We start from the raw sequence: 18,901 nt of genomic DNA, 5'->3' as shown, positions 1-18,901 counted from the left end.
CAAATAATGAAAGTGTTCCCCAGGAACCAGTTCCCAGCACCACCACTAAATCTGGGTGTTCCCAGATGTGGACTTGCTGTTATGAACATCGTAGGATGGGGTAGAGAAGAAGCCTTCCTCCATCTGGTATGTTCTCAACCATTGGATTCTACACCATTAGAAAGTATAATATTTTAAAGCAGCCTCAGAATCAGACCTGATTGGTGGCCTCATATGCAGACTTGTGAGAGGAGGTTTTAAGTGGTCTATGCTTAACCTGTCCTGAAGCACAAGAAGCAGCTTGCTCCTATGAGATCTGGGTCTAGCTCCAGACTGAGGGGGAATTAACCTGGAGGCCATTTGTCTGGGGCTTAAAAGTGTCCCATTGTAACAGGGGAGACAAGGAAAGCATGATAGCAGTATTTATATCAGAACTAGTAGAATCTCAGGCCAAAAAAAAAAAAAATCAAAGAGGAGTATTTTATATCCACCAGTAATCAAAAAACAGTCTTAAAAATTTGTGAATACCATTACATCAAAATGTATAAAGAAAACAAAGCCCTATGGGTCTGTAAGAAGAAATTGAAGCAAATAAAACTGCTATGAAAGACTTGAACACACTTCAGTCAGTAGGAGCTGCACAGCAGAATTAGTAATGTTACATTAACAGGTATTATTGAGCATTGAATTTTGACGGAATGTAATGTCTTTTCAAGCACTTATGGACCATTTACAAAAACTGATTCTATGCTAAACTCCAGAGAAGATTGTAAAAAAAAAAACAACCTCAATAAAATAGAAACCATCAGAAGAGACCTCGCCCTGCAGCTGCACCCATCCATTCTTTGCTCCCTCCCATCACAGAGTCACAAGTGTCTGTCTTCCTTTCCAAGGCTAATTAATCCCTCCATCTGTGTGCTGGATTCCAGCCCCCTCTACTTCCTCAGGGATCTCATCCCACCCATCATCCCCTCTCTCTTCTTTATCCTCTCTTGTCTCCTTTTCCCATCAGGGTTAAATGTGACCAGATGTCTTCCATCTTAAATAGAAATATAATTTACAAAATATGTGTGTGTATATATGCCATGGCTCACGGGCCCAGCCGCTCCGCGGCATGTGGGATCCTCCCAGACAGGGGCACGAACCCACGTCCCCTGCATCGTCAGGCGGACTCTCAACCACTGCACCACCAGGGAAGCCCCATCTTTTAAACTCCATATCTCCAGCTACCACCCTAATCTTTCACCTACCTTTATTGACAAGTTTTGGAAAAACTGTTTACATTTCCTGTTTCTACTTTTTTGCCATCATTTATTCCTCAAACCACAGCCTCCTGTGCTTACTACCCAGTTGAAACTGCCTTTACAAAGTCCATTAACAAGCTTTTTACTGCTTCATCCGTCAGCACTTTAAGCCCTCATTGGTAGAACATTTGGTACAGCTGGCCCCTCCCTCCTTAAAATTGTCTACCTCACAAGGGTTCTCACTTTATTTCTGGTCGGACCTAGAATTGTGCCATTTCCTGCAGAACAGTAAAGAAATGCTGAAAAATTTGTGACTACAGAGCCATCCCTGCTTCCTGGACCTGGAGTTTTCCCTCACCCTGGGTGAGCGCTGTTGGAAACATAGCTCACAGATGCTCTGTAGCAGCATCGTATGGAGGCTGCTGGATGGGCAAATTCTTGGGCCCCACCCTAAACTTCTGGGTCAGGATTTCTGTGGGAGGAGCAGGAATCTGTGTTTTAATAAGTTCTCCAGGTGATCCTGGGAGGCACTGCCCTGTAAAAGTACCACAGGGACGTCAGATGTATCAAACTGTTCTGTAGGAGAGTTACAGAAACAGAAGGGAATTGCAGTTTAGGAGGAGAAGGCATTTAAAACTGTACAGCATAGATTACTTTTCCATAATCTAAGGACGTTGAATCCTTTCCCTGCTTTTTTTTTTTTTTTTTTTTTTTTGCTACACCGCAGCATGTGGGATGTTAGTTTCCCAACCAGGGACTGAACCCGCTCCCCTGCATTGGAAGCGCAGAGTCTTAACCACTGGACCACCAGGGATGTCCTAATGACATTAAAGCCTTACGTGGGGACTCTTATAGGTTGCTCCAACTTAGCCTTGCCCAGCTGCCCTGCAATGTGCATTTCCCCACAAGTTAGTACTGTAGGCTACTGGGGGTTCATTGCTCTTTACACACATTTCCCCCGAGTTTGAACCATCTGGCTAAAATAAAGTGCCAGGGGTTCTAGTCTAAGAGGTTTCACTTAAGTGTATAATTGTCAATGGATGGTAGTTGGAACACACACACACTCACATACACACACACACATACATGCACACACTTACACAGGATAAATGCTTCTCAAAGACACTATAGCCTAGTTCACAAAGATTTTCTAAGAGAGCGCTTAGCCCAGTTGATCTACCCAAACAGGATTCCTTCAGCTCAAGAAAGCTTTCTAATTTATTATTTTCAAAACAATTTTTGTTACATAGATGTCTCTTTTATTTAGACCATTTATTTTTTCATAATATTGACTTTTTAAAGCGTTCATCCCAGTTGTCTTATAGCATTTCCCATATTCTGTGTTTGTCTGATTGCCATTTAATTTGTTGATCTCCCTCAAGTATTTCCTATAAACTGAGCCGCGAGGTCCAGGGCTTGATTAGAACTGGATTGAACATCTGTGTGATGTCAGCCTTCCCAATATTAGTAATGCTATGTTTGATCACTTGTCTAAGGTGGGGACATACAGATCACTCTGTTATGTAGATCCATGTTTCCTTGTAAGAAACCTGCAGGGTGTTATCTTAAGGTGTTAAATATTCTGTTTTGCAACAATTTCTCACATGATAGGTTTAGCATCTATTGTTGCTCCTGGCTTGAAATAGTACTTACACTGGGGTTTGGTTGCAAATGGTAATTTTCTAATTCTATCATTACCTCTACATTTACTTGCAGACATTCTTCTGTAAAGAAGCTCCCCAGTCATTTATTTCATTTCTCACTCTGTATTCAGGGATTTTTATTTATTCAATGTTTTATAATATTATATAGACAGTATTCATTTGGGGCCTCATATAGTCCAAAATGTGGCCAATGGGGGCAGTTCAAGGTGACTCCTTTTGACATAATTCCGTTGGATTTTAAGCACTGCCTTGCATTCTAAAACAACAAGGTGTTTTAGGCTCTCTTTGAATTTTTTTCCTTCTCCAGACCTAGAATTGCCTGTATTTTCATGGAGCCTTGGTTCTTTTCAGTGGGGAATGGTATTTAGAGCCCAAGATATAGGCAATACTTATTATTCCTGGGGGATCATTGCTTCCAGGCCCTTTTCATTACAGAGAACTTTGAAAGTACAGAAGAGAGAAAAATGAAGACTTCACATCTATGGGCCTATTTAAATTTATTTTATGGTTTCTTTATTTTTATCATTTTTAAATAGAGGTATTTCTTGACAGAAGTCAGAAGCAAATAAAAAGTTAAAAAGTTGTCTGTACTCTATGTTATTCGTCAACATAATATTATTGACTCTTCTACCTTAAATAATGACACAGTGAGGAACATGTGTTTGGTTACTGTCCTTAGCATTTTGGTCAGCCTCAGCTTACTAAGAATTGTAGTCATTCTGACTCTACTTGGAGATCCTTGTCACCCTCTGTTATTGTAGATGCCATCTTAAAATCTGAAGCCCCTGGAAAATTTCCTGAATAATTAAAAAAATAACATTATAGAAAAAAATCAGCGCATTTTTTAATTGTATAAAATTTGGAAAATACAGAAAAAAACATAAAAAACACATTGAGTATGATGTTAGCTGTGGGTTTGTCATATATAACATATATGCCCTTGTTATTTTGGGATACGTTCCTTCTATGACTAATTTGTTGAGAGTTTTTAATCATGATTGAATTTTGTCAAATGCTTTCTCTGTGTCTATTGAGATGATAATATGATTTTTTTCTTTTATTCTATTAATGTGATGTATCATATTTGTTGATTTGTATATGTCGAACCATCCTTGCACCCCAGGGGTAAAGCTCACTTGATCATGATCATTTTAAAGAGCTGCTGAATTTGGTTTGCCAGTATTTTATTGACACTTGTTGCATCTATAGTATATTCATTAGGGATATTGGTCTACAGTAGTTATTTTCTTCTTGAGTTTTAAAGTAGTTATATCATTTACAAATAAGGTTTTAAAATTTTATTTCCAATATATATTCCTCTAAGTTATTTAGTTTCTAATTACATTGACAAGGATAAGAATGTGGGGAAAAAAATGATGATGATAATCTTTGTTTTGTTCCTGACTATGGTGGAAATAATTCTAATGTTTCACCATTAAGTCTGCTCATGGCTTCTGATTCTTTATTAAATTGAGGGTGTTTTTTGCTATCTCTGGCTTTGAAAGGAATCATTGTAATGCATGCTGAATTTTGTTAGCCACTTTTTTCTTTTTAATTTTAGAATTTTATTTATTTTTTATATAGCAGGTTCTTATTAGTGTTAGCTACCTTTTTATATTCATTAAAATGATCATAATGTTTAACTCATTTGATCTGTTCATATAATCAATTATATTAATAATTTTCCTAATGTTGACTCAATCATTCATTTTTATAATATGCTCTATTTAGTCATGATGTATCATTCTTATGATAGAGTTCTGGAATTTACTTGTGTTATTTTATTATTTTTACATCCACAGTCATAATTCAGATTTAGTTCACATATTGATTTATGTGATCTCTGTATCTGATTTGGGTATCTGAGTTATTTTAGCTGTGTATCACTACTGGGAAACTTTCATTCTTCCTATATCTGCAACTTACTTGTTTGCTTTAAGGGTTTGCAAACTCATCCAGCAAAACATTTGGGCCCTGGTTCTTTATTTTCTTCTTTCTCTCTTTTTCTTTTGTGAATAGTGTTTTTAGCTTTTTTAAATGGTATTTTAAAAGTAACTTATCAGTACATTTCATTATAGAAAACTCAAAATGTGTAGAACGATGTTTCTCTTCACGCACTCCCAGAACTCTTTTCTTTCCTCAGAGGTAACCACTGTCAATGGTTTGGTGAAAGAGAATGGAGACTTTTTTTTTTTTTAAAGTATTGTTTATTTACTGGACCTGGGGCAGATTAGATACACAACCAATTTTAAATTTACATCTTTTAACTCAATTTTGAAGTGTTTTCACACACACATGCACACAAATTGGCATGCAACAGTTGTCCTAGGGTAAAACACAGTCACCTTAAACTGTTGCAAGTATTTTCACCCAAGGTTGAAAAATTGTTTATCCTGAACATGAAAACCTGTAACAAATTTAAATTAATTTTATAAAACTCGTTACTTGTAGTTTTCCCCTTGCAAAGATCCAAAAATAATGTACAAGTAGCTAATATACATCAGTCACAACATAATCCTGGATCATCCCCACACCAAAACTAGATGCTCCTTTAATTTTAAACCCATCATCAGAGGCCAAGAGAAAGTCATTTCGTTTTATACAAAACAAAATTCACATGTGCCAAAAAAGAAAGACCCAAGAAAAACAGAAACGAACACCCTAGTACTGACAGTAATGTTCAGTGCACTAATTAAACAGTGACCAAAATGCCAGTGATCAAAAATAAAATAGTGGCAAAGAAATCCAAGAGGCTTTTAACCCTTTGGCATCAGAAATCCAGATTTTTCCAATTATGTGAATGCATACCTCCTCCGTGCCAAGAGTAGAGAAAGTGGATGAGCCAGCGTAGAAAGAAAAAGAACCACCATTCACTGCAACACCCAGAGAATTGGCTTTAATAGACACTTCTTACAAGGTTAGGCAGAAACCAAAAAATGGTTATTAGCTGCTCGTGTCAGCAATTTTAAGTGGAGGCGATTGAGTGCTAAGGTTCAAAGTAAAACTTTAAAGGGGAAAAAGGTTGTTGGTTTAAGTCTTATCTTTAAAGCAAAAACAAGATAGACAAAGTATAAAAGTACCAACCAGGTAGCATCCTCTAGTCACAGAGCTCTGCCATTAGGCTGGACAAAAAATGTCAGGGTTCAGATTATTGCTTCTCATAAGGACTGAACAAAGTGAATCTTTAATGACTTGAACTGCAGGATAAGGGATCCCAAGAATGCAGTCATTTTAGTAAAGTGCTATCAGTAAAGTCCTATCCTGAACAAGCTGCGTTTTATGATGAAAACAAAAGTAAAGAAGATATCATAAGGACTATGCACCTATATTCCACTTACAGTGTTTGAGTTCTGGAAGGACGTGTATAATGGAGGAAGAATTCAAATATGAAATCATGCCAATCAAATGTCAAATATTCACTATAACTTTCCTAAAAAAGTGTTTTCCCCCAATATCTGTTAATCACAAAGAAACGGAAGCTGTGAATGTACAGTTTAGAAAATAAAAACATAGAAACTAATGACATTATTATGACCAATACGTTTGGTAAACAGTGAATTATGAGTTTGGGATCATCAGCAAAAGGCTTTTTAAACAACCCTCCGGACTTCAAAAAATCTCTTCAGGTAGTAGATCCATCCCAGTGTCATGGCAACTAGAACAAGAGCTTCCAAGAAGGACCAAAGGACCACTCTGCTGTTTGTGCTGTCATTGACTGCTCTGTGTACTCTCTCCCAAACTTCCATGTATTCCTGTTCATGCTTTACAGCTGTCATCGCCACTGCGAGCTCATTAATCATTTCTTCTAGCTTGTTCTGGTGAGCTTCTCTTTCCATGTCTTGTTGTTTGGGGGCCTCCCCAATATCAACGGTGAACATCACTATCTTTGGAGTCATGGCGGACATCCTACTGCTAAAACAAAGCTTATATGTTCCATCCATGTGAGCAGCAAATGTGTATTTCCCACTGGACTCCCAGTCTCCTTTATAAATTCCTTTATTATCAGGCCCTGTAATCTCCACGTCAACGTCCAGGAAGCCGCCCTCAGCCACCTGGAAGATGAGGCCCATCTTGGTCCCCGAGGTGACCCGCTCGAAGAAGCACTCCTCGGCATGCGCATCGATGCTGACGGAGTAGCCGGAGGCTGTGGCCAGGAGGGCGGCCCGGAGCACCTGCAGCTCAGCGAGCGTCACCATGGTGGGGCTGGGGCCGAAGCCAGGACCGGGACTGCGGCCTCCAGAGCCGCCGTCGCTGCCGCCACCGCTGTTGTCTCAGCTGCCGCCACCTCCAAGACGTATTGTTTAGTGGGCTCAGGCTTTCAGTTTTGCAAAATGAAAAAAGTTCTGGAGATAGATTGTGATAATCTGTCTTACCCCATCCCCTGGCAAAATCCATTCTACTTTCTGTCTCTGTGAACTTGACATACCTCATATAAATGGAATCATACAGTATTTATCCTTTTGTGACTGACTTATTTCACTTAGCATAATGTCTTTGTGGTTCATCTACGTTACATAGCATGTGTCAGAATTGCCTTTTTAAGGCTGAATAATATTCCCTTGTGTATATTTACCGCGTGATTTCCACTCATCTGTGGATGGACACTTGGGTTGCTTCCACCTTTGGCTGTTGTGAATAGAGCTGCTGTGAATATGGGTGTACAAATATCTGACTCCCTGCTTTCAGTTCTTTTGGGTATACCCAGAAGTGGAATTGCTGAATCATATAGTACTTTTATATTTAATATTTTGAGGAACTCTTTTCCACCGTGGTTGAACCATTATTTTGTATTTCCATCAGCTGTTCACAAGGGTTCCAATTTCTTCACATCCTGACCAATACTTGTTATTTTATCTTATTTTTAAAATAATGGCCAGCCTAATGAGTGTGAAGTGGTATCTCCTTGTGGTTTTGATTTGCATTTCCCTAATGATTAGTGATGTTGAGCATGTTTTTATGTGCTTATTGGCATTTGTATATCCTCTTTGGAAAAAAAAGTCGATTCGAGTCCTTTGCCCACTTTTAAATTGGGTTCCTTTTTGTTGTCATTTTTTTTGAGTTGTAGGAATTTTTTTTTTTTTTTTTTTGCGGTACGCGGGCCTCTCACTGTTGTGGCCTCTCCCGTTGCGCAGCACGGGCTCCGGACGCGCAGGCTCAGCGGCCATGACTCACGGGCCCAGCCGCTCCGCGGCATGTGGGATCTTCCCAGACTGGGGCACGAACCCGTGTCCCCTGCATCAGCAGGCGGACTCTCAACCACTGTGCCACCAGGGAAGCCCTGTAGGAATTCTTTATATGTTCTGGATATTAACCAGAACATATCTGATATACAAATATTTTCTCCCATTCCATGTGTTGCCTTTTCACTGTATTGATAGTACCCTTTGATATGCAAAAGTTTAATTTTGATGTAGTCCAATTTATTTATTTTTTTCATTTGTTGCCTATGCTTTTGAACTCATATTCAAGAAATCATTATCCATATAATTGTTTTTTAACTTTCTTTTTTCAGTAATCAATATATATGTTGGCAGTCTTTCCACATCAAGTAATGTGGCTTCTACCAGTCAGAATGGCCATCACCAAAAAAATCTACAAACAATAAATGCTGGAGCTGGTGTGGGGAAAAGGGAACCCTCGTGCACTGTTGGTAGGAATGTAAATTGATACAGCCACTATGGAGAACAGTATGGATGTTCCTTAAAAAACTAAAAATAGAATTACCACATGACCCAGCAATCCCACTACTGGGCATATACCCTGAGAAAGCCATAATTCAAAAAGAGTCATGCAACCACAATGTTCACTGCAGCTCTGTTTACAATAGCCAGGACATGGAAGCAACCTAAGTGTCCATCGACAGATGAATGGATAAAGAAGATGTGGCACATATATATAATGGAATATTACTCAGCCATAAAAAGAAACAAAATTGAGTTATATGTAGTGAGGTGGATGGACCTAGAGTCTGTCATACAGAGTGAAGTAAGTCAGAAAGAGAAAAATACTGTATGCTAGCACATATATATGGAATCTAAAAAAAAAAAAAAGGTTCTCAAGAACCTAGGGGCAAGACAGGAATAAAGACGCAGATGTAGAGAATGGACTTGAGGACATGGGGAGGGGGAAGGGTAAGCTGAGATGAAGTGAGAGGGTGGCATGGACATATATATACTACCAAATGTAAAATAGGTAGCTAGTGGGAAGTAGCCGCATAGCACAGGGAGATCAGCTCTGTACTTTGCGACCACCTAGGGGGTGGCATAGGGAGGATGGGAGCGAGATGCAAGAGGGAGGAGATATGGGGATATATGTATATGTATAGCTGATTCACTCTGTTATAAAGCAGAAACTAACACACCATTGTAAAGGAATTATACTCCAATAAAGATGTTTAAAAAAAATGTGGATTCTTGGGCTTCCCGGGTGGCGCAGTTGTTGAGAGTCCACCTGCTGATGTAGGGGACATGGGTTCGTGCCCCGGTCCGGGAGGATTCCACATGCCGCGGAGCGGCTGGGCCCGTGAGCCATGGCTGCTGAGCCTGCGCATCCGGAGCCTGTGCTCTGCAAGGGGAGAGGCCGTGATAGTGAGAGGCCCGCGTACCGCAAAAAAAAAAAAAAAAAAAAAAAGTGGCTTCTTATCATTACTTTTATCAGTTGTAGCATATTCCTTAGTATGGATATACTATTTATTTAACACCTCCCCAAATGGTGGATATTTAAGTAGTGTTCATTGTGCTTTTTTAAAATGTATGTATGATAAAAACAAACAGAAAATCCAGAAAGGATATTTCTCAAATTGTTAGAGGTGATGATCTCTGGAAGTAGTTTCATTTTGTCTGGTATGCTTTTTTGCATTTTCTAATTTTCAGTAATAAATAGGTATTTTTATTTAATAAAACTTATGAACAAGTCCACAAACATAGTGACATCCTTTGATCCAACAGTTTCACCCCAGAGGCTCTCAAAACAAATGGTTCTCTGTAAGTTAAACAAACAAAACACAACATCTGCTTGAAGTAATTCATATTGTTGATACTGTACTAATATCATTTAATAATACACTTAATGATCAAATCGGGGACTGGGGGATAGAATTTCATATGCCCTTAGATTATTATGTGCCAATGAAAATTAATTTCAAAATGTGTAACGGCATGAAGGAAAAGTCGACAGGGACCAGGATTTCCACTAGGTAATTATCTAGGCCAGGCATTATGGAAATTTTTCGGTGCAGGACCAGATAGTAAATATATTAGGCTTTGTGAGCCGTATTGTCTTTGTTGCAAATACTCACCTCTGCCTTTGTAGGGCAAAAGCAGCCTCAGATGAATGGGTATGACCTGAGGGCCCTCGTTTGTGGACTCACTCAGTTAGACCAGTGCATTTATTTAAACTTTTCTTGAATGTTTTTTAAAAATGTATTTAAATGAAATTATGTGATTAGTATTAATATTCCTTATACACAGTAGCTGCTTTCCACAGATTTCTTGACAGAAGGTGGAAATGAAGTATAGTTAAGAACACTTGACAGATGCTCCCAGTTTTGAGTTGCTTATTTGGATGGCCCTTTAGTGCACAAGTTTTATTACATTTGTCTTGTGTTCTCTCTTAGGGGAAGAAAATGTAATTGCTGTTCCTTTGGGAAGTCGAAGTGTGAGAATTACATTGAAAGGACCTGCACATCTCTGTAAGTAGAATTTAACCTTAACATGTTTTTGTTTCCTGAAGATTTATTTAGCCAAAAACATATATATATTTCTTTGTGTTAACGGGTAGGTAGATGAACTTCTACCGGTCTGAAATAGTCTCTATCACTAGGGAATGATCTATGACCCTGAATTTTTTAGTTCTCATGCCCTAGTGGGAAATTAATCTCCTCATGGGAGAGGAAATCAAGTTATATGTGAAATAAGCTATTTTTTTATGTGGAGAGTATACTAGGAGTCTAGAGTCTTCTGGAGATCTTAGCAGTTTGGGATAAAAAATAACAAAACGAAATTTAAAACACAGAGCTGTATCAGTGAATATAGCTGACAAGTACGTGCTCCGTTGCCAGCATATCACAGCCTCGGGTCTAGGGGGCACTGAAAGTAAACACTGGTTTCCCAGAATACTAAGAGTCTGAAACAATAAAGGATTGAAATTGTATTGTTTCTTTGGCCAAAGTCACATGGCATCTTTCTGTCTTAGCTTTTCTGGTCTCTTAGGACCCAAAGGAACTAGAAATACCAAAGTTTGTCTGCTTCTCTCCCAAGGTTTCCTGTCGCCATAGGCAGGGCTTTCTTCGTCTTTTTCCCAGGAAAATGAGTTTTTGTCAAGACTGAGCCCCTGGCCTTGAAGAAGCTTACTGTGTTCAGCTCTATCTTTCTGTAAAAAGTACGAAACACTATTTGTAACTGTTTTAAAGCCACACAAATCAAGGTCTAATGGATTAAAATGTGACATAGTTTTTGCCATTTTTTTTTTGAGCCACCATCTTCGATTTTTCAAATCATAAAAGTTTCTCAGAGACACAAGCATTTTGGGTAGCTTTTAAATGTGTTTGTCCATGTGTGTTATATGTGTTTGTATATTGTGGCTGCAGTACCGATAGTCTAACCAGAAATGTCCTTTGAGAAAAGTTTATATCAAAATGTTTAAGGTCACCAAGGGTATAGATTAAAATCTTGGAAAAAGAAAGAAATTCTTTAGTAAATTATGACCTAAATTAGGGAAGCAAGAGAATATCTTTAGGACAATGAGGTGAACAATTATTGGAAAGTCTTTTTCAACCCTTACTTTATTATATGAATTATGACTAAAAGAACGTGACTGATGTATTTAACTAAAATATTGAAGTGTTTATAGCCATGTAATGGTCAGTTCACTCAAGGCTTTCTCTACAATGAAGCATCAAAACATTTTTTAGGCTTCTTTTTAAAATGGTTTAAGGCCCACAGCTCTTGATGAGAGTAGATCTTCATCCTTGTAAATGCAAACTTGATGTTTGAGAACAGGTGAAAATCATTTAGATCCCAATTTTGTGAATCATTTGAGTGATCACATTGGAAAATAGCGTTCTGGATTCAAAACTGTGAAGTGCTGAACATTCATAGCAGCATAATTCATAATAGCCATAACGTAAAAACAGCCCAGATGTCCATTAACTGATGAATGGATAAATAAAATGGGCATGTGTGGAATATTATTTGGCTCTAACAAAGAATGAAGTACTGACACATGCTACAATAGACATGATCCTTGAAAACATTATGCTAAGTGAAAGAAGCCAGTCACAAAAGACCACATATTTTATGATTGTCTTTATATAAAGTGTCCAGAGTAAAGCAAATCTAAGGAGACAGAAGGTAGATTGGTGGTTGCCTAGGGCTGGGGTGAGTTGGGTTGGTGGCGGGTCTGGGGTTGTTAACGGATATGGGGTTTCTTTGGGGAGGGTGGCAAAAAAGTTCTAGACTTAGATTGTGATGATGGTTTCCCAATTCTGTGAATATGCTGAAGCCATGAAACTACATTTTAAATGGGTGAATTTTATGGCATATCAAAAAGATATTTTAAAAAAATTTTAAAAATTGCAGTGACTGGGCCTGATTTTCTCGTGATACTACAGACAGTTCTTTAACATTCAGCTCTAAAAAGAGTTTTATAAGCTCTAAAAACAGAATAAGTACACAGTAAACAGGTTAGGTAAAGATGAATACTTTGAGGTAGAATATTCATTTACATACAAATGTGTTCTGGCATATTAAACATAACTTTATACTCAAGACTGGCATGGTTCCAAGAACAGAGCTCAAATATATTCCCATTTCTCCAAAGGTGACAGATCTGTTGCTTGGATTATATCTCCTTCTGAACAATCTCAAAATTGGCTCTAGAAGTGTTTCTGAAAGTCACCCTTCTCTGCCAGTGAATAGAATGAACTGGCTTCATTTACAAAGGATTTAGTTACCATTTCTGAACACCTAAATATAGAAGCGGCTTTATTTTCTTGATTTATACAAGTGTTTTCTTAATTTTTTATTCAAAGATATATTCCTGAAATTAAGCTCACTTTGCAATAATAAATCGTTCTTTTTAAGATCCATATATGCACCCTCCAAAAGGCTGCATCGTTAAGAACTGAGAACACCCAGTAGCGTACTTAGTCTCTTTGCTGTGGAATGGAATTTAATTACAGAATGTCCATCTTGCATATCGCCTAGAGGTGTTTAAATACTGAATTTCTAGTCCTTTCCCAAGCTTGGCTTCAGCATTATATCAAGCACTCAGCTCCAGATTTCCCTAAAATTTCAAAAATGGAAACAATAAGAGGGTTCCTGCAAAAGAGATTTTATTGTAGCAAAACTTCAGCATTAAATGTGTTTTGACTAGCAATAAACTCAAGAAGCCAAGATGCCATAAACTGAAAACCTCCATTATCAATTGTAAGAATTGGGATTTTTTTGGTCCTCTAAGTGCGGTCTGACGACCATATGTAGAGATGTATTAATATAAACATGAACCCTGAACATAATGACTAATCAAAGGAAATGAATACTGAATAAAGTATACATACACTCTAATATACAGCTCGAAGCATAAGTTTGATGTATTTATAACCAAGTCAGCTGTGCTAAATGCTCATTACATGTTTACCTAACAATACTTTTGTGGCCTTCTTAGAATTTAAGGAGACCTCTTGGGATGATTAGCATGACCCTGTCTCTTTCGAAAGAAGCCTGGACGGATACTTGTCAGGGCAAGCCCTTCAACTAGAAGCAGTTAGCAGCATTCATCATTTTTCTAGTCATTTCTTTTAAAAATAACAAGTGTGGATCAAAATATTTAAAGGTACCATGGTAAACTTGAGTTGTAAAGGTTTGGGGATTTAAGAGGGTCTTGATTTCTGCTCCTGTTTTTCTTTGTATGTGATTTTATTTATTCTCACAACAACACTAACTTCATTTTTCAGATTAAGCAACAAAGATGAGGGGATTTCCAATATGTTTCTTTGTTGAGCCAGCTAATAAATGCCAAAGCTTGTTTGTATCATTTCTTTTTTAGATTCCGCGTATAAGCGATATCATACAATGTTTCTCTTTTATCTGTTTGAGGATACAGATCATCTCTTCCTTGGCTCCTTGCCGCCTCCATCATTTTAAGCCTGAAGAGGAGAAAAAAGGCAGCAGTGGGTAGCAGGAAAGGAGGCTCTTAGCCTCTGCTGTTTATAGATTTCCTGGGGTCTCCACTCAGCACTGTCTGTCTTGCTATAGAAACGGCAGAGGGTCTGTGGAAGCTCTGAGAATTGAAGGGCTGTGTGTGCAGCTCTCATGAGCTGTGAGTTGCACATCACAATACGGGGCTGCAGTACACACATGGGGTGCTAGACACTAATAAAAACTTTAAAAACGTATCCATAAGTCAACACATCATCTGAATTGTTGATTTTCAAAAACTCCTTTTCTGCCAGTTTAAGAGGCACAGGCACTAAGGAGAAGCAAGTTTACCACTGATAAAAATGACAACTTTTAAAGAGCAACACTGACCTCCACTTCACTGTGAATTCATCACAGGGGCTTTGTTAATCCAAACTATCAGAATCGTTTGTGTCCATAAACCATAAAAAGGTGGCTTCATCAAATCACTTCCCTTGTCTTTATTGACCACCCACTTCTGACTCAAGTTACACAGTTGAGGTCAGAGCACCTGCTTTTGACCTCCTATGTATGCAGCCAGGGTTTGGGACCCAGAGAGTGGGAAGCCTTTTGAAATAATTGATATAAAGATATTTTATGAGAATCGGAGAAGGGTGGTTTGGGTAATTCATATGCACTTGAAAACTGGTTTTGCTCCTGTGTTCTCACATCCTTGCCACTAAAGATCTTGGACACCTTTGAAGTAATAGAATAGACTCAACATCAGAAAACAAAACATCAAAACCAAACTAACAGGTTTAAAAGATGGATGTCACACTGGTCTTCCCTTCCCCCCAGATGGCATTTCCAGATTCTGACACCCCCTGCCATAGCTCTGCAGCCGGATGAAACTTGGAAAGCTTTGATCCAGAACGTTAGCGCAGTGGTAAAACAGTCACAGCCATCGAATCCATTGCGCTCTATTTGAATTTAATCAAGTCACTTCAGGCTAAATCTCGGTCTAGAAGCAGTGTTTTGCATGCCTTCTTCTTTGCGTGGATGGATTTTGTCCAGCTTCGTGTTGTGTTTTGATATTACCCGAATGCTCATGATTTTTCCTCCTTTACTTTTAGAGGGCTAATTCATCCAGGATGGATCCCTCCTACCATCTCCAGTTTCCCATCTCATTTTTACTGACAGTTCACTTTCTAACACTCTGTTTTATATCTTTATTGGAACTAGGAAGTGAATTTAATCTCACACTTTCCAGAAATCTACTGCGGTCATGGAGATCAGGGCCAAAGTGGTAGGGGTTTTGTGTGCCTGAGAGGACCCAGCATTATTCTTTGACTGCTAATGACTCCTGCAGATCAAGGAGCTTATGTCCAGCCTTTGAATTTTCCCAGAAAAGTTCCCAGCCAGCCTGTCAGGGATAATCAGGGATGTCTCCTAATGCCTGTTATGCAATCTGCCCAGGGCGCTTGAATTCCTGCAGCTGCTCCGGTGGCAGAGAGAAATTGGCAAAGGAACACCACCGAAGCACAGCACATGTGGATTGCAGCCTCATAAAATCCAGATCATTTTGTTGTGTTTTTATCAGCTTTTTAAGTTTGAGACAGAATGGAGTTCTGGTTCTGTTGTGTCCTTTGTTTGAGATGGTTAAAGAACCATTGAATACCAGTGAGTCAAGTGTAGGTTTCTGAGGAGCAGAGGACCTGGGAGATTGTCCGCTCTGACTCCTCATTTTAGAAATGAGGCAATGAAAACCCAAGGCAGTGAGTTAGGAATAGATCTGGAGCCAGAAATGCAGGTGGACCAGGTCCACTAAGAATGGTGACATTTATAAACTGAAAGAAAAGAAAAAGAGAGAAGGGAAAGAAAGAAATCACTGAAATAAGGTAGAAGTGTTATTTTGGTTAAACCGTCGGCATTGTTCTGTAAGAGATCTAAAAGCAACTACTGTTCATTTAAAAGCTAATGTGAGTAAAGAGGTGACACATGAGAGAGATCTTTGTGGTGATGGAATAGTTCTGTGTTCTGGTTGTGGTCACGTGTGACAAAAGAGCATAGGACTCTATGCACACATTGTACCAATGTCCATTTCTTGGTTTTGATATTGTATTATAGGTGGGTAAGATGTAACCGTTCCATTGGGTAAAACTGGATGAAAGGTACACACAACCTCTTTACTGTTCTTGCAACTTCCTGTGAATCTACAATTACTTCAAAATAAAAAAAATTTAAGCAAATTTAGAATTTATTGTGGTTTTGTCTAAATAAAAGTCTAGGCTTACTATCTGAATGGGTGAGAAAACGAGTAACATCGCTTTATTTTAAGTAATAGCTACATCATGAAAAAATATAAAGAAAGAGATGTTTTCTTCTTCCCCTTATTATAGAAATGACTCCAAAGAGTTGGGTAGGCCTAACTGGACCTAGCACTCCTGTTTGCTTCTTTTTATAGATAACTAAGAAGCTTATATATTTATTCTACCAATTTGAATCAATGTTTGTAAACTGAGTGGATGTATTGATATTGTGTTGATATCAGATGCTATTACTTGTAGTAAAATATCTTTTGGAATAAAATACTTTAAAGATATTCTCTCATTGAAACTTTATTTTTAAATTTTAGTCATTGAATCAAAAACACTTCAAGGAAGCAAAGGAGAGCACAGCTTTAACAGCCCTGGAGCCTTTGTTGTAGAAAACACAACAGTTGAATTTCAGAGGGGCTCCGAGAGGCAAGCCTTTAAGATTCCAGGACCTCTGATGGCTGATTTCATCTTCAAGGTAGGATGAGCCTCTTCATAAATGTCATGCATCTGGGGCCCCGCACATCTTGAATTTTAAAAAGAACACGTTTGTTTAGTAGGCAGCCAGTGACTGTTTTTATACAGGGCATGTGTCATTAATATTTTCACCTTGACAGTCAGTTCTTAAAAACTGTTCATCTCTCTAAAGTTCTCTCTGTTCCCCAACCCCAGTAGTTAAGAAACAAGCTTCACTTTTATAGGGGAATGATTGTTTTTGCACGTATAACCTCTAGTTGCTGTGTTCAGTTTTAAACCTCCAGATGGATTTCAGTGAAAATGGTCAGTGGTTAAATGCTCCGTGTCTTAAACCACGACTGTGCTATTGCTGTCCTTGCAAAGGGGAGCAGAGAAGACAGAGGCCCCCTTCCGTAACCCCCTTTCCTGTTTCCTCAGCAATGTCTCAAAATGAGCCCTTGTCCGGACACCTGTCACGAGGTCCCCTCACAAGCATTATTCTTCCCTTGTAACCACGACTCTGTGTTTCCTCTCTTGGGTACATTGGGGGCATCTTCCTTCACTCAGACGATATGAAATGTAGTGGCCAATATATTTCCAAGGTGACACAATCTGAAATTCTTCTGATAAAACTATAAATACCTAAGATGTGCAAAAAAGGGCATTTCAGTGGATGGTTTTGTCCTATCCCTTTTTGGAAACTTCAGGATGGAAAGGGAAGAAAGAAAAGAGCTCTAATTGCCAGGGATTTCTTTACCTGTGAAAAGACCCAGTGCCTTCAAAAGAACTATCTGTGTTCCACATTAATTTGTCAAAGAGTGTTTCATTGAGACATCGGTTGTGCCAGCAGAGAAATACCTTTGGAATTAGGTGAGAGTTGCAAACTGACGTCCTGTTTGCCTACGGTGTGACCAGCCAAGGGTCGGTCTGGGTGGAGTTGTTGTTTTGAATCTTTGGGTTTTAAATAGTCAACCTTGAAAAAAATCAAGAGATTTTAATATACAAGTATTTTTACCTGCGTCTTTTTAAAAATGGGAAGATCTGACAACTAGCTTGCATGTTGCCATAGCGATAATTGACTGCAGCTGGGTAGCAGCAGCCTTTTCATTAGGGCACACGTCCTCATTTGCCAGGGTCCACACCAGGCCCTGATGTGTTCCTGACGTTGAAGGTGTAAGTGTCAATTGCCGTTCGTAGACATTTAAGTTGCCATTCCTGGACATGACTTGCCATTCCTAGACATTGAAATGACTTCTGTGTCAGACCCTTGAAGTGTCAACCCAATGTAATTCTTTGACAGTAGCTTTGTGAAAGGCTCTTGGGGAAGCCAACTGTCATCTCTCTTTCCTTTTGTTCTCTCTCATCCATTGTTATACATAAATTCTGGGCTTGGTTTGCTTCTCTCAGGGTTTTCCTATTTGATGCTCAAGTGATAAAACATACACACACACACACACACACACACACACAACCTTTTTAAAAATTCTCTTCTCATTCCTACTCAGAAGATCTGTGTTCTTCTCAAGTCAATTTGGAGATATCTGACCAAGTAGGAGACATTAGTACAGTGATGGGATGGGAGAAATAGCCACAAAGGTTAAAATTTTAAGGTATTGTTTGGTGAAACTATTAGCATGGAAAATGTACTGTTTATTGATCCCATGCATAAAAACACATATACACATAAACTGTTTACTTCTACAAGTGTGTGTGTACACACACACGTGTATGTATATGAATATGTGTGTGTATACATTTTTTTTTAAATTTGAGAGGATACATTCCTAACTGAAAACACTGAGGAGACAATGGCTATTTTAGAGGGAATTGGTGCTTTGGGGGAGTGAACTTAGTTTTACTTTATAATATTTTAATACTTAAAATAGTTCTTAAAAAAATACAGTTATATATCACCTGTGTAATTAAAAATCACTTTACACCTTCTTGCCCCAATTATATATTCACCTCTTAATAGAATGCATTTTAGCAGCATGTTGCCACTGTCTGAATTTGTACTCAGCCTTCTGTTTTCCTGTCTCGGAGTTCTAGTTTCCTCAGATTTAATAAACAATTCCAGGCTTTAACTTCAATTTCTGTAAAGGTTTTGATCTCCCTTGCCAGGAAAG

General features: G+C 38.6%; 1 protein-coding gene and 1 pseudogene across 1 annotated transcript in view; one reads left to right on the top strand and one right to left on the bottom strand.

Moving 5' to 3' along the window:
• The window catches only part of ADAMTSL3 (ADAMTS like 3), a 358,752-nt gene that overhangs the window by 173,974 nt on the left and 165,877 nt on the right, over positions 1–18,901 (top strand). Inside the window, 2 exon segments of the mRNA XM_024742722.1 lie at positions 10,503–10,577; positions 16,640–16,797. Coding sequence (XP_024598490.1) covers positions 10,503–10,577; positions 16,640–16,797 — 233 coding nt within the window.
• On the bottom strand, positions 6,478–7,083 carry LOC112398270 (transmembrane emp24 domain-containing protein 2 pseudogene; annotated as a pseudogene).

The sequence above is a fragment of the Neophocaena asiaeorientalis genome, unplaced genomic scaffold (genome assembly GCF_003031525.2).
Source record: "Neophocaena asiaeorientalis asiaeorientalis breed wild unplaced genomic scaffold, Neophocaena_asiaeorientalis_V1.1 scaffold155, whole genome shotgun sequence".
NCBI classification, from domain to species: domain Eukaryota; kingdom Metazoa; phylum Chordata; class Mammalia; order Artiodactyla; family Phocoenidae; genus Neophocaena; species Neophocaena asiaeorientalis.
The sequence above is the reverse complement of the archived record's forward strand: the minus strand, read 5'-3'. Positions and strand labels throughout refer to the sequence as shown.